Raw genomic sequence first — 14,309 nt, forward strand, 5'->3', positions numbered from 1 at the left:
AGGAACAGCCAGTGCAAAAGGCCTCAAGGTCAGAGTGTGCCTTGCTGATTTGAGGAATAGCAAAGCTGGAAAGCAGTAAGCAAAGGTAGAGAGTATTAGAGAGGAATGAAGGTAGACAGGTAACAGGTCATAGGGATACAGGTTCTGTAAGGATTTGGGGTTTTATTCTGGAGTGAATTGAGGTGCCTTTGCACAGTTTTCAGCGGAGGTGTAACATGACTTAACATGATTTAGAAAAATTCGTTGGGCTACTGTGTTGATAATTGACTGTAGGAGGAAAGGGCAGGAACAGAGACCATTTAAGAGTCTACTGCAATCATCTATGCAAGAAACGATGGTGGTTCAGACTAGAGTGGAAGCAATGAAGATGGTGAGAGGGGGTTAAATTCAGGGTATATTTTGAAAACAGAGTCCGAAGGGTTACATGACAATTTGGATGTGGGGTATATGAGAAAGGAGGGTCAAGAATGACTGCAGAGTTATTAGGTTGTTTGCATGAGCTATTGGAAGGGATTAGAGTTGCCCTCAACTGAGATGAGGAAGGCTGCAAGTAGAGCTGGTTTGAGGGTTGGAAGTAGAGGAGGTCAGTTGTGGACATGTTAAATTTGGTACATCAGACAGGCATTTGGACTGAAGCTGTAAACTTGAAAGTCATTCACATGTGGATGATAGTAAATCTGTGCACATGAAACTGGACATGCGTTGCCTAGTGACTGGGTGTCAACAAGCCAGGAAGGTAGCTGAAACCTTTACCCATCTCACAGCTTTGCCATGTGCCAGGACTGCTGATTGCCCAGTTCTTCTGACCAATTAAGGACCAAAATCAATTCTCAGAGTTTGGGGGCTAAGTACTGTACTATATGTGGAGTAGCAGGAATTCAATAAATGTTTCTTTTCCTTTTGTGCATTTCCTCATTTAAAGGACAAAGCAGCTTAAATATAAGAGACCTGCATTTGGCCGCTTCACTATTGAGTAGTAGTGATTTGGGGAAATTATGAATAAATTACATTCACCTGTTTTACTAGAGAATGACAAGTTACTGGATTACTAAAGCGTAAGGCAAAATACAGGGTAGTATTAGGCTGAATGTGATAGCTCAAAAGAAAACAATTCAATGATAAAAACAGAAAACCCACCTGAATTCTCTTAGGTGCTGAGAAACAGCATCACCAGAGAGTCCTGTTCTTTGAGGCACACTGTAATTACTTAGGCATCTCTTCAAAATTCTGTTGTCTGGCTTCTACTCCCAGACCTGCTTTATTTGGTATGGGATACAGCCTAGGCATCAAGAGTTTTAAAGTCCCTCCAGGTAAGTCTGATGTGCAGCAAAGTTTGAGAACTACTGTGATGTACATACGCTATTTTTTTTTCTATTGAAACTATTACTGATAATCACAGTATTTAAATTTCCTTCTGTAATTTATTTTATTCTTTGCTGGTGTCAAAAATGGAAGCAGCTACCAAGAAAAGGTCCTCTTGAGGGCATTTCGCTAAGTGAAATAAGTTAGAGAAAGGCTGACACCGTAGATCTCACTTATATGTGAAATGTTAGAACAAAAACAAAAAACAACTCACAGAGATTGATGGTTGCCAGAGGTGGGGGTGGCAGGAGGAGTGGAGAGATGGGGGTAGGGGGTTGGGGGAAATGGGAAAAGGGGGTCAAAAGATACAAACTTTGAATTGTAAAGTAAATGTCTTGGAGATGCGATATACAGCATGGTGACTATAGTTAATACTGTATTGTATACTTGAAAGTTGCTAAGAGTAGATCTTAAAAGTTCTCATCAGAAGAAAAAAATATTTGTACTTATGTGTGGTGATGGTTGTTAACTAGAAAGAAAAGAAAAGGGAAGGGGAGGGAGGAGGGGAGGGGAGGGGAGGGGAGAAGGGGAGGGGAGGGGAGAAAGGGGGCAAGTCTTCAAGGCAAAGTAGAGTAAATGAGCCCTCTATAAATCATACAAGTGAGAAGTCACTGTCATAATTTGTTGTGGATTCACAGCAGCTATTTACCTGACTGCTTATTTATAATACAAATGAACCCCAAATTGAAGGAAGCTGTGATGACATCATACTTGTGTTAGACTTAAATAGTAAGAATAAGAAGACTTGAATTCAAATCCCGGCTCTCTAATTTATTATCAGAGTAGTGGTGGGCAATTCATTTAACCTTCCTGAAATTCCAATTTCTTTCTCCCTAACATGAGAAAAAGCAAATCTGTTTTGCATGGTTGTTATCATTGTTTCTGAAAGCTAATGTGTGAAGGTAAATTATAAAGAACGTTATAGAGATACTAAAGAATTATTGTTTGAGATTAACCTTAGCAGTGACATAACACTGTAAAATGTAATAATTTCCTGGATGTGAACAGATATTTTTTCTGTATTTTTTCACTGATTTAAGAATGGATCTCTGCAAACAGTAGGTAATAAATGCTGTTGAACTTAACATTTAGTAGGGGAATTGTTATTTTGTATTTATTTCTTATAGTGTGTTTAATATGGGAAAAACATGAACTTATTGTAAAATGACTATAACTCAATAAAAAAAAGTTATAAAAAAAAATGAACTTAGACTTGGGTTTCAACACAGATGTTGTCACTTACCAAATTTCTGTGAGTAAACATGTTCTAAGAGTCAGGTTTCTTTTCTCTTTATATCCGAGATAATAATATCTACCTCTCAGGGCTGCTGTGTGAAATTCAAGTGTAAAGCACCAGACATAGTTACTGGCACAGAGTTAGCAAGAAATGTTAATTCCTTTCTTCCCTCCGAGAGTATAATAATCTTGGGATAATAATTTTAAACTCTAAGTAATAATTATTTCTGAATAGCTAAAAATCCTTAACTGTCATTTTTGATTTGTTGATTTCTTTATCATTTTAAGTGTCCACCTCCCCTCTCAACCCCACCCTCCATGAATGCTTTGAAGTGTGTTTGTTGTGATACATTTTCAAATAATAAAAAAAGCCATTGTAACTTTAAGTTTACCTTTTTTTTTTTAAACTTCAAGTTTACACCATGGATAGCACAAAGGAAAAGAGTGACTGCACAGAGGAGAAGCATGACAGTTACAAAGATGATATTATGCTTAGGATGGGACTTAATGATAATAAAGCCGGAATGGAAGGATTAGACAAAGAAAAAATTAACAAGATTATAATGGAAGCCACAAAGGTATGTTTCTTGCTTCTTTCAATATTTTAGTAATTTTTACGCTTTCTGTTGAAAACCAGTAAGTTTTAAATATCCTTTTTATTATAATTTTTAATATTTTAATATATAATATTGTTACGCTACAATGGGTACAGGATAGTCTCCCTTCTATTCTGTTGTTCTTGCCATCCAGTTTTCCACTTCACAAACACATAACATGCATGCGAAAGCAAAATAACATACATGTTCTTTTTCACCTTTTTTTAACCCCAGTAGGAGAATACCACAATTGAGTTTTTTCTTTTTGTTTTAGTTAATATATCTTGGAAGTCTTTTTGTATAAGATATTAAAAATCTTCATTCTTTTTTTATGCCTGCATATGTGGATATACTATAATGTATTGAACCAGTCAGAATCTTTATTAAGGGACATATAAGTCATTTTTAGACTTTAATTTTTTCAAGCAATACTGTAGTGAATGAACTTATGTTTCATCGGACTTTACATATGTGCAAATATAATTATAGGAGAGATTCCCAGAAGTGGAATTGTTCCCCCAAATACAGATAGCATGAAAGGAAATATGCGTGTGCAATTTTAAAGACTTGCCCAGTTGCTCTCCATAGTGGCTGTATCAATTTACATCTCCACTGCCAATGTATGTGAGTGTGTCTTACCATGCTGCAACTGTACCAACAAGTGTGTTACTACACTTTTGGATTTGCCAGTCTATGGTTACATAGTGTAGCATTAATTTGCATTTCTCTTATGAAAAGTGAGATTGTGCATCTTTTTTCATATGCTTAAGAGCTATTTGTATTTCCTTTTTCACAAACTGTGTCTTCTTACCCTTTGTACAGTTTTCCACCAGATTATTGTTTACCTTTTGACTTTGCTTATGGCAGTTTATCCTGTGCAAAAGTATTTTGTTTGCTTCTTTTTACACACTTGAATTAGTTAACTACGTATGGCTTTTTCCAAGACCATAAAATAATTCTTTAATGGTTTTTTCCTACTACTTTTTTGGTTTTGTTTGTATATTATGAAGTTTTCATGCAGAAAGGTGTAAAATTTAAGAGAATAGCCTTATTCTTAAGAAATGCATGCTGACATCCATAGCAACTTACTTTCACATGGGTTAGCCAAAAAAGGCAGGTGGGGAAAGAGAGAGCATGTGTATGTGTGTGTGCGTGCACGTACGAGAAAATGTAGCAGAATGTTAACAACTGGTGAATCTAGGTGAGGACATGTAGGTGTTCATTGTACTAATCTGTGAACTTTTGAAGATTCGGAGATTCCAAAATAAAAAGTTAGGGGGAAAGTAATTTTTAAGTATGTAAAATGTAGATATAATTTTAAAAGTAAAAGGTGAGTAGATGAAATAAACAAATATAATATTTGGAACCTGATTGGGTCCTGGTTTGAAAAAACACATTTGGAACATTCATAAGAATTTGAATATAGAAAGGGTACTAGGTAATATTAAGGGATTATCATTAATTTTATTGTCTATGAAATGTTATTATGATTATGTGGGAAAATGGCCTCATTTTCAAAGATGCATGCTAAAATACTTTATTGAATAGCTAAATGTCATTATATCTGTAAGTTACTTTAAAACAGTTCACTGAAAAAGTCAATGAAGGGAATTAGGCAAAATGTTAACAATTGTTAAATCTCAGTGATAGTTTTACATATACATATTTATGGTAGCAATCTCTATATTTTTCTGTTTGAGACTTATTTGAAATTTTCATCATAAAATTTTTTTCAAAGGAGAAGAAAAGAATGAAAGCTTTGAGCCTAGTTTTCAGGTTAAGAAATAGAATATCTAAGTTTTCCTGGATGTCCCTATCAGATTTTCCCTCTCTCTTCCTTGTGCCCCAGTAACATTTATTAAATAGTCCATCCTTTCCTACTGATCTGCAGTGCTTTCTCCTGTTCTACTGGATTATTTGTCTGTTCTTGTGCTATAAACATGATCTTAATTACAGTACTTTATAGTAAATCCTGATATCTGATGAAACAAGTTCTCTTTTTTGCTCTTTGTTCTTTTTCAAGAGTATCTTAGGTATTCTTGAATCTTTGCTTTTTTGTTAAAACATTTATATCTTTTATATAACATATATTCTTCTTGTGTGTGGGAGGAGGGGAGAGTTTATCATAAATATCTTTTTTAAATTAAAATTTTCTAGTTGTTGCTGCTGTATAGCAATGCAATTTACTTTTTAAAAACGTTTGTCAGAAATTTTTAAACATACTCAAAAATAGAATAGTAAAGTAAATCCCAGTTAGTCATCACCCAACATCAACAGTTATCAACATTTTTGCAAATATTGTTTCATATATCTCACTAACCTCCTCCTACTAAATTTTGGAAGTAGAGGGTAGAGTATTTTAAAACAAATCCCAATAAATTGGACAAATTTCTAGAAATTTGCAACTTTCCAAAACTGACTAAAGAAAATATAAGAAATCTAAACAGACCTATAACAAGGAAAAAATTAAATTAGTAATTAAAAATCTCCCCCTTCAAAAAAAGATCAAATCAAGTTGCCTTCACTGGTGAATTTTATCTGACATTTAAGAAAGAAAGAATACCAATACTCCACAAGCACTTCCAGAAAATAAAGAAGGATCAAACACTTTTCAGCTCATTCCATGAGGCTTGTACCTCCTTGATACTAAAGCCAGACTAGCAGAAGATTTTTAGATCATTATAAATGTAAAGTCCTCAACAAAATATGAGCAAACTGAATCCAACAACATATTAAAAAGATTATGTACCATGACGAATTAGGATTTATCCTGGCAATGCAAGGTTGGTTTAACATCAACAAATCAATTAATATAATTTATGTACCATATTAATACAATAAAGGACAAAAAACACATGGTCATGTCAATAGATGCAGAAAAAGCATATTTGACAAAATCCTATACCCATTCCTGCTAAAAACTTTTAACAAGCTTGAAATAGAAGGGAACCCTTGCAACCTAATAAAGGGCATCTATAAAAACCTATAGTTGTCTTCATACTTTATAGTTGAAGACTCAATACTTTTGCCCTCAAATCAGGAGCAAGGCAAGGATGTCTAATCGCTCCTGTTCTATTCAACATAGTCCTGAACATTTTAGCCAGTGTAGCAGTCTATTAAAAGAAATAAAAGGCACTTACATTAGAAAGGAAGAACTAAAACTATCTGTTCATAGATGACGTGATCTAATATATAGAAAATCCTGAGGAATTTTGAAGAAGTGCAATGTTTATACCCTGAAATTTACAAAAATTTGTTGAGGGAAGATAAAGAGCTAAAAAGTGGAAACATTCCAATTCAAGGATGAGAAGATTCAGTATTGTTATGATTTTTGTAGCAAGGCAAAAGGGTAATCTGTTCAGCAAATAATGCTGGGACAGCTGGATATCCACATGCAAAAAAGATGAACATAGACCCTCACCTCACACCATATACCAAACATTAACTCAAAATAGACTGACATGTAAGAACTAAAGCAATAAACCTTTTAGAAGATTGGAGAAAATCTTTGAGACCTTTGGCTAGGCAAATATTCTTTAGATACAACACCGAAATCACAGTCAATTTAAAAAAAAGTTGACAAATAGGACTTAATCAAATTTCAAAATGGTTACACTTTCTTTAGGAGGTACTATTTAAAAATACAAAGGTAAGCAACATACTAGGGTAAAATATTTGCAAAATGCACATCTGTTGAAGGACCTACATCTGCAATATATGAATTATTCTTACAACTCATTAATAAAAAGACAACCCAATCAAAAAATGAGTAAAGGATATAAATAAACATTTTGCCAAGGAAGATATAAAAATGGCTCCTAAGCATGTGAAGAGATGTTCAGCATCATTAGTCATTGGGGAAATGCAAATTGAAACCATAAGATACCATTCATAGTTATCGTAGCCTAGAATAGCTATAATAAATAAGACAGACAATAACAAATGTTGGCAAGAATACGGAGAAATTGAAACCCTCATATAGTGCTGGTCGGATTGTAAAATGGTTCTGCCACTTTGGAAAACAGTCTGACAGTTCCTAAAAAGGTTTAGCGTGGAATTACCATATAATACAGAGATTCTACTTCTAGGTACATATTCAAGGAAAATGAAAACATATGTCCACACAAAAACGTGTACACAAATGTTCATTGCAGCATTTTTCATAATAGCCCAAAAATAAAAATAATCAAAATGTCCATCAACCTAATGAATGGATAGATATTATGTTCAGTGATGGGACGATGGGTAATTTTCTAGAAGTAATTTTCTACATTTTCTTAAATGATTAATGTTAAATTTTTAAAACGACTATTGACCTAAAACAAACAGCTTGCCAGCTATTTCTCTGCTAAAAAATGGAGTTTTTTGGGATCAGCTGAGAATTGCAGTTCAACGTTTGTAACCACGGCGAGCCACGTGCAAGTCCACAACAAGAATGGAGAGAATTTTCTCAGGGAGGGGAAAAGGAAGTTGGCAGCAGTAGGGTAAACAGAGTTTATGACTTTTCGTTGGCTGAGACGAGTCGTTGCCAGGAAAGAAGAGGAGTCTTTCTTCTTTCTGTTACTTTCTGCTGTCATCAAAGGGCGTGAGAGCTCCCCATTCTGATCCTCTATTTAATTGAGGTTTCTGTTAGTTAATTTACAGTACTTTTTAAGTGTAAGTGAAGGAGATAACTGATGACTCAGCTGACTAAGACCTTGGATATGCCCAGAGGATCCTGCCCAGGACACATTGTTCTTTTCTGAATGCATATCTGTACTCACCTCGGAGAGTTTGTTCTGTGCTGTGGACTGCCTCACAACAATCCTATGATTTAGATAACTATAAATTCATTTTACAGATAAGAAGCCTGAGACATAATAAGATTCATTTTAGGGTTGCCCAGCAAGTAAGTAATGGAGCTAAGTTTTGAATGCAGTCATTCCGATTCTAGAGTCTGTACTCTTAGCCACCAGGTTTGCAGTGATGCATTCCTGTAGACATTTTTCTTATGCTTTGCTTTGTTTTCCTACATAGGGGTCCAGATTTTATGGAAATGAGCTCAAGAAAGAAAAGCAAGTCAACCAACGAATAGAAAATATGATGCAACAGAAAGCTCAAATTACCAGCCAACAGCTAAGGAAAGCACAGATACAGGTATTAGTTTAATTGCTAAATAAAGTGGAAGCTGGCAGAATAATAATTGACAGTTAAAATGCATCATGGTCAAGTCATAACTGAAAAGAAGGTGAAATGTGAATTTTCATTTCATTGTAAAGCATAAAAATTTAACAAATGCACATACTTTGTTAAATACTGTTCTATTCTTTTATTTAAAGACCCTACATGAAGACATTGTCACCTCCATCACACAAAACAGTAAATGGAACCTTAATAAGGTTAAGTAAATTGCCTGGCTTCATATGACAGGTAGTTGGCAGAGCTAGCATTTAGTCCAAAGCTTTTGTTTTTTTTCTTATATACATGCTTTGCAGCTAGAAAAGGCCACAAAATAAATGTGGCATGTTTTCTGCAAAACTGATTTTGCAGAAAAGATTTGAAGGAACATTAATTAAATGTGGAAGTAATTTAAAACATAATTGTGTTATAATAAGACAAAAAGTCATGTAAACAGTAGAAAACCAAATGCACATGAATTTTTAAAATAAAACACAAGACTTCCGAAAATGTGGGGGCTTTTGGCTTTTCCAGCATCTTTGGGGGGTAAATACTCAATTTCCAGTGGTATTATAAGTTATTTCAGTAGAAAAGTTTGAGAAGATTAACTATATATAAAATAGATAAAAACAAGGACCTACTGTGTAGCACAGGGAGCTATATTCAATATCTTATAATAACATATAATGGAAAAGAATCTGAAAAAATATATATGTAGGTGTATACATGTATACATATATATAACTGAATCACTTCTTTGTGCGCCTGAAACTAACACAACTGTGTAAATCAACTATATTTCAAAAAAAAATTTTTTTTGAGAAGAGCCAAGCTGCAAGGCATCATGTGATAGACTGAGAACTCAAAGCAGCCAAGGTTCTGCTAGTAAAAACTAAAGTTTACTTTTAAAGACAGTTTTACCTTCTATCAAAATCTGATTCAATTTCACAAGGCACTTTAAGCTATAAATAACGATAAAGTTATAATACTAATCTACTGTGGTGCAAAATTCTTCTCGTGATAGAGTTCAGAGATTATAGACTTTGTTTTCTTTATCAAACTACAATGTGTCATTTTTTGGATATATGCTTTCCTTAGAGCACAAGCTAATTTTTTTATCTTCTGCGTTAAGTGGTCTGCTATAATGAGAAAAGATGATTTGTCTGTCAAATCATTATTTTTCATACTTCATAGCAATTCATTGTATAGAGATGCATAATTTATCTACCTTATCTCACCTTGTTTCCAGTTTTTTGTTTTGTATGCAACCTTGTGATGATCGTTCTTATTCGTCTGTCTTTGCATTCTCATCCTGTTGTGTTCACCAAAGATTGTGCCTTTCTACGTTTTCAACATAAGAGCGCTGGTTTCCTCACGTATTTGTTTAAAACTAGATTTTATCAGTTTTACCAACCTTTTAGTTTTTGCTGATACAGTCTCCAAAATATTATATCATGGTTATATAATATGCCCTCCTTTGATTATGATGGAGAAAGAATGTCTTTCCACATATAAGTTAGCCATTCCTTCTTGTGGGAATATCCTCCTTTATTCTGTTAGGATATAGGCTAAGTAGCTGGCACAGGAGACCCCAAAATGTAATGGTTCAAATAAAATAAGAGTTTATTTCTTTCCCACATAGTAGATGAAAGTCCCAGCTGGTCTGGTGGTTCTGACCACCACAGCGATTTAGAGACCCAGGTTCTACATTGTGTTGTTACATCATCCCCTAGTGTTATCCTTAACTGGACTGACAAAACTGGATAACTATCAATCCATATCCTAGCCCCTGGTAAGGAAGAAAAAAACAAGGAAAATATTGAAGCAAGTAATTTGCTATTATTAAACAAGTGAAAAAGAAATTTCACACATTACTTCAGCTCATGTTTAAGTTTCACGGCCACACCTAAATGCAAGAGAAGCTATAGAATATATTCTCTAGCTTGGTGGCCATTTGCCCAGGTAAAAATCTATTACAATGGAAGGAAGGGAAAGTGGATTTCCAGGTTTCAACTAGCAGTCCAAAGCAATATTCTTTGCCCATATTTCTAGAGGAGTTTGTATCTTTTTTTTGTTTATAGATCTTATAGATCTTACCATATATTAAAGATTTTTTCTTTGCCATTTGTTGTAAAAATTTTTCTTATATGTTGTTTGTCTTTTAATTTTGCAGGGTTTTTTTTTTCTATCCATTTAAAATATTTATGTAGTCAAATTCACCAGTATTAAAGAATTTTTTCTTCTTCGCTTTAGTATTGTGCATAGAAAGTCATTCCTCACAGCCAAGCCTGTATGTTCTTTTAGTATTTTTATGGATTATTAATATTCATATCTTTAATCCATCTGGAATTTGTTTTGATATAAAGTATGAAGTATTTTTTTTTTCTTAAATAGGTAGTATTATATTTCCCTGAATGGAATTATTTTTCCTAAATGGTGATCTACTTGTCCCAGCACTATTTATTGAATCATGAGTCCTTTCTCCACTGAACTGAAATGAGGCACTTCCATATACTAAATTCTCATTGCACTTGGATTTGTTTCTGGACTCTCTTTTAATCCGTTAAATCTTTTCCCATATCAGTACCATGCAGTTTTATTTATTTAATAATAATAATATAGTTGAACATTCCCCCTCATTATGCTTCTTTAAAACAATTTTTTTTTGTTTTTCTCATGCATTCTTTCAAGTAAGTTTAAGCATTATTTCTTCAAGTTAAAAAAGATTCCATTCTGTCCACAGTAACATTGTATTTAAATTGATATTAATTCTTAGGCAGTTTACTTTCTGGAGCTCTTTTTGGCAAGTTTTATTGATCTATAGTCTACAAATATCTTTAATAAAATTTTAAAGATATACATAGGAGTTGTGCGATATAACAACTTTCTGCTGTTCATACTCTTTTTAAAACTCATATCCTTCAAAATGCTAATAATCTGAAGAAATACAAAATATCTTACAGTGAGTAGCAGAACTTAAGGTTTTGTTGTGATTTTAGTTGGCTTTCTGTGGGAGGCTCTCAGGCATCTTTTGCAAGCGGAATGGCAGGAAATGTGTTTTGTGTTGATTGTTAAATTGTTTCATTTGTTGAGTTTCCTTTAAAAGAAGTTGTATAAATGGGAGGGGATTGAGGAAATCCTAAAGAGTCTAGAAGGTCTGCAAGAACAGAGAGATTCTCATGGAAAGTGTGTTTCTCTTTTAGAGTCATAATTTTCCAAATAGTAGATTTGGTTATGTGTGATAAGATAGTATGAACTGTTAGTAGTTGAAGTGAGGTAAGTTACCTCTGTAGGCATAAACTCCCATGATGTTCCTTCAGAACCTCCCTAAGTATTCCTCACCCTATGCCATCCTCATTAGACTTCTTAAAGGCACAAACATTTTTGTAGCCATCAAAACATCTTACTATAACATGGGCTCATACGTTAAATAGACAAACATCCATGGTATATTAAATGGCAACTACACAGCACATCAGTGCATTCTGACCACGTAAACAATTAATTTTGAGAACTCAGATGTACTAAGCAAGTTTAAGGTTGAATCAAGAAAGTGAAAAACAGAATTTCTAAAGTAGTCTCCTAAATATAATCAAAAAGAGGTTTTTTTTCATGTAAATAAGACATAATATGGATATAAAATATACCACTCGAGTTTGATTTGAGCTTATTTCAGTGTTCAGGACCTTTTAAAATCTACTTTAGGGGAATACCATAAAATAATGCAAAGAGCACATTCTTTGGAGTAACCTGGTTTCCAGGTCTAGTTTTAATATATACTGGCTGTATGACTTAGGGTAAATTACATAACCTTACTAAGCTTTAGTTTTCACTTGTAAAATGAGAATAATAATTGTTATCTCAATCTGGCCATTAGATGAGTTAACATAAGAGGCATTTTGCATATAATATGACACATATAATATACTCAGTAAATGTCACTTCTACTTTAAAAATTATAGGAGTATCACTAAACCCTTAACATATCCTAGGTAAGTGCATTGCATGGATATCTCTTTTAATTCTTTCAACCTTTTAAGGTTGGTTTAGCTCACTTTACAAACAAGGAAAGTAAGGATGAGAGGGGTTAACTTGCCCACTATCATGTAACTAATAAGTGGCAGACCTAAGACCCAAACAAAAGCCCTTCTTCTTAACCACTGTGACACACGCTGGCTCTGAACTGCAGCAAGAATGACAAGGTACACGTTAGAGACTCAGATCAGAACTTGAAAGCCATTTGGAAGAGAAAAATGGAAGAAAGGAACACATGAATGGGGATTTCAATAGGAGAAACTGGGGGTAAAAATAAAAAGCAGTGGTATGCGTTTGGTAGATGTGGAAGGAAAGAGTTCAGACAAGGGTGACTAATGAGAGATAGCAAAGGAAAGTGGAATGTGTGAGTCATTTAGTGGGGAGGTTTCCTTTTGGCTGAAGTACAAGTAGCTTGCTCTAAGCACAGAAAAGACAATAGTTTGCTGAAGAAACTGCCAAAGTAGCATTAATGTGTGAATCTAAGGAGAGTTTTCTCCCATTTGGTTTGCTGCTTATTTATTATCTTTTTCCTTTTCAGTGTTTTTGGGATAAGATGTTGCAGATGCTGCTCCTTTATCCTCCATTGACTCATATCTTAGGCACATTTTCTAGATTAATGCAGAGTAATTTTTAATCTATCCTTGCTTTTGTTAGTGCTTGTGATCTGTTTACAACTTTTTTTATGTCAGGATGCTATTCTCTAGTTTAAAACAGAAGTACTGGAAGAAGTAATGGTTTTAACTCTGGATGACGAAGTGGAGTAATGTTTAAAAGTTCCATTTATTAGGTGTGCTGTCTCATTGCATGAGATCAGGTTTCTCCAGAATTCTTCTACAAATAACACTTTCTCTTTTTTAATTAGAAATATATACATATATATACTCCACTCCCTTTCTCTTTTATGAGGAAAGAATGAATGAATGAATTTATTTATTTATTTTCATGGTTACTGTTATTTATTTTCATGGTGAGAACCTTTAAGATTCACTGTCTAGTAACTTTCACATATCAATACAGTATTGCCAGCTGTAGTCACCACGCTGTACTTTAGACTCCAGATCTTACTCATCTTTTTTTTTTTTAATTGAAGTAGGTCAGTTGACTTTTAGCACTGTATTAGTTCCAGGTGCACAATAAGTGATTCAGTATTTTTGTATGTTGCAAAATGATCACTGTAAGTCTGTAGTTACCATCTGACACCATATGAAGTTACTACAGTATCATTCCCCTTGCTGTACATTTCATCCTCAGGACACATTTATTTTATACCTGGAAGTGTGTCCTTCTTACTCTCCCTGCGAGGGAAAAATTTAAAGGCAGAAAGGTCTTTCTCCTGATGGAACTCACAATTTAGAATCTAATACAATAAGTGACATAGTAAGAGCAGGAAAACCAATAAGGGAACATTAAATTATGTGGTGCAGAGGACAGAGATCCAATTAAGTTACAGAGATGTCTAAGCTGACCTTTGAAGGGTTAGTAACAGAACTAGGAAGGGCATTCTGGACAGAGGAACATCCTGAAGAAGGCACAGAGCACCCCAGATTGTTCAGTAAGTTGTAGCCTGAACAGGAGCGGACCCTCCAGAGTATCATTGTGGCTACTGGACAGAAATAGGAGTCAAGGTGGTGGTTTCTAAAAGAAGAGTTGCTGTCTTAACCTGAAGCTCATGGGCAGCTGGTGTCACTATAATGTTAAGAAGGAAGACCTTGGGGGAAAAAATCCTGCAGAATGGAAGCAAAGTTGAAGTCCAGCAAGGGGAAAAAGCTGAATTATACCTCTGGAACTCTCTACCTTTGAGGAAACCTACTCTAGGAATCTCTTCATGGTAGATTTTTCTTTCATTCCAGAAAGAGCTCACCCTACTTCCTCGTTTCTGACTGCCTTTCCCTTAATTTTTTTATTACTTCATTATGCAGTTCT

At 34.3% G+C, this 14,309-nt stretch overlaps 1 protein-coding gene across 2 annotated transcripts in view; it reads left to right on the forward strand.

The window, feature by feature from the left end:
- The window catches only part of POLK (DNA polymerase kappa), a 62,766-nt gene that overhangs the window by 22,200 nt on the left and 26,257 nt on the right, over positions 1-14,309 (forward strand). For both annotated transcript variants that reach the window (XM_010975007.3, XM_064481586.1), the window contains exons 2-3: positions 3,013-3,176; positions 8,211-8,330. In XM_010975007.3, the coding sequence (XP_010973309.1) occupies positions 3,021-3,176; positions 8,211-8,330 (276 nt within the window). In that variant the 5' untranslated portion in view covers positions 3,013-3,020. The remainder of the gene's footprint in view (positions 1-3,012; positions 3,177-8,210; positions 8,331-14,309) is intronic.

This window comes from Camelus dromedarius, chromosome 3 (assembly GCF_036321535.1).
Source record: "Camelus dromedarius isolate mCamDro1 chromosome 3, mCamDro1.pat, whole genome shotgun sequence".
NCBI lineage: Eukaryota > Metazoa > Chordata > Mammalia > Artiodactyla > Camelidae > Camelus > Camelus dromedarius.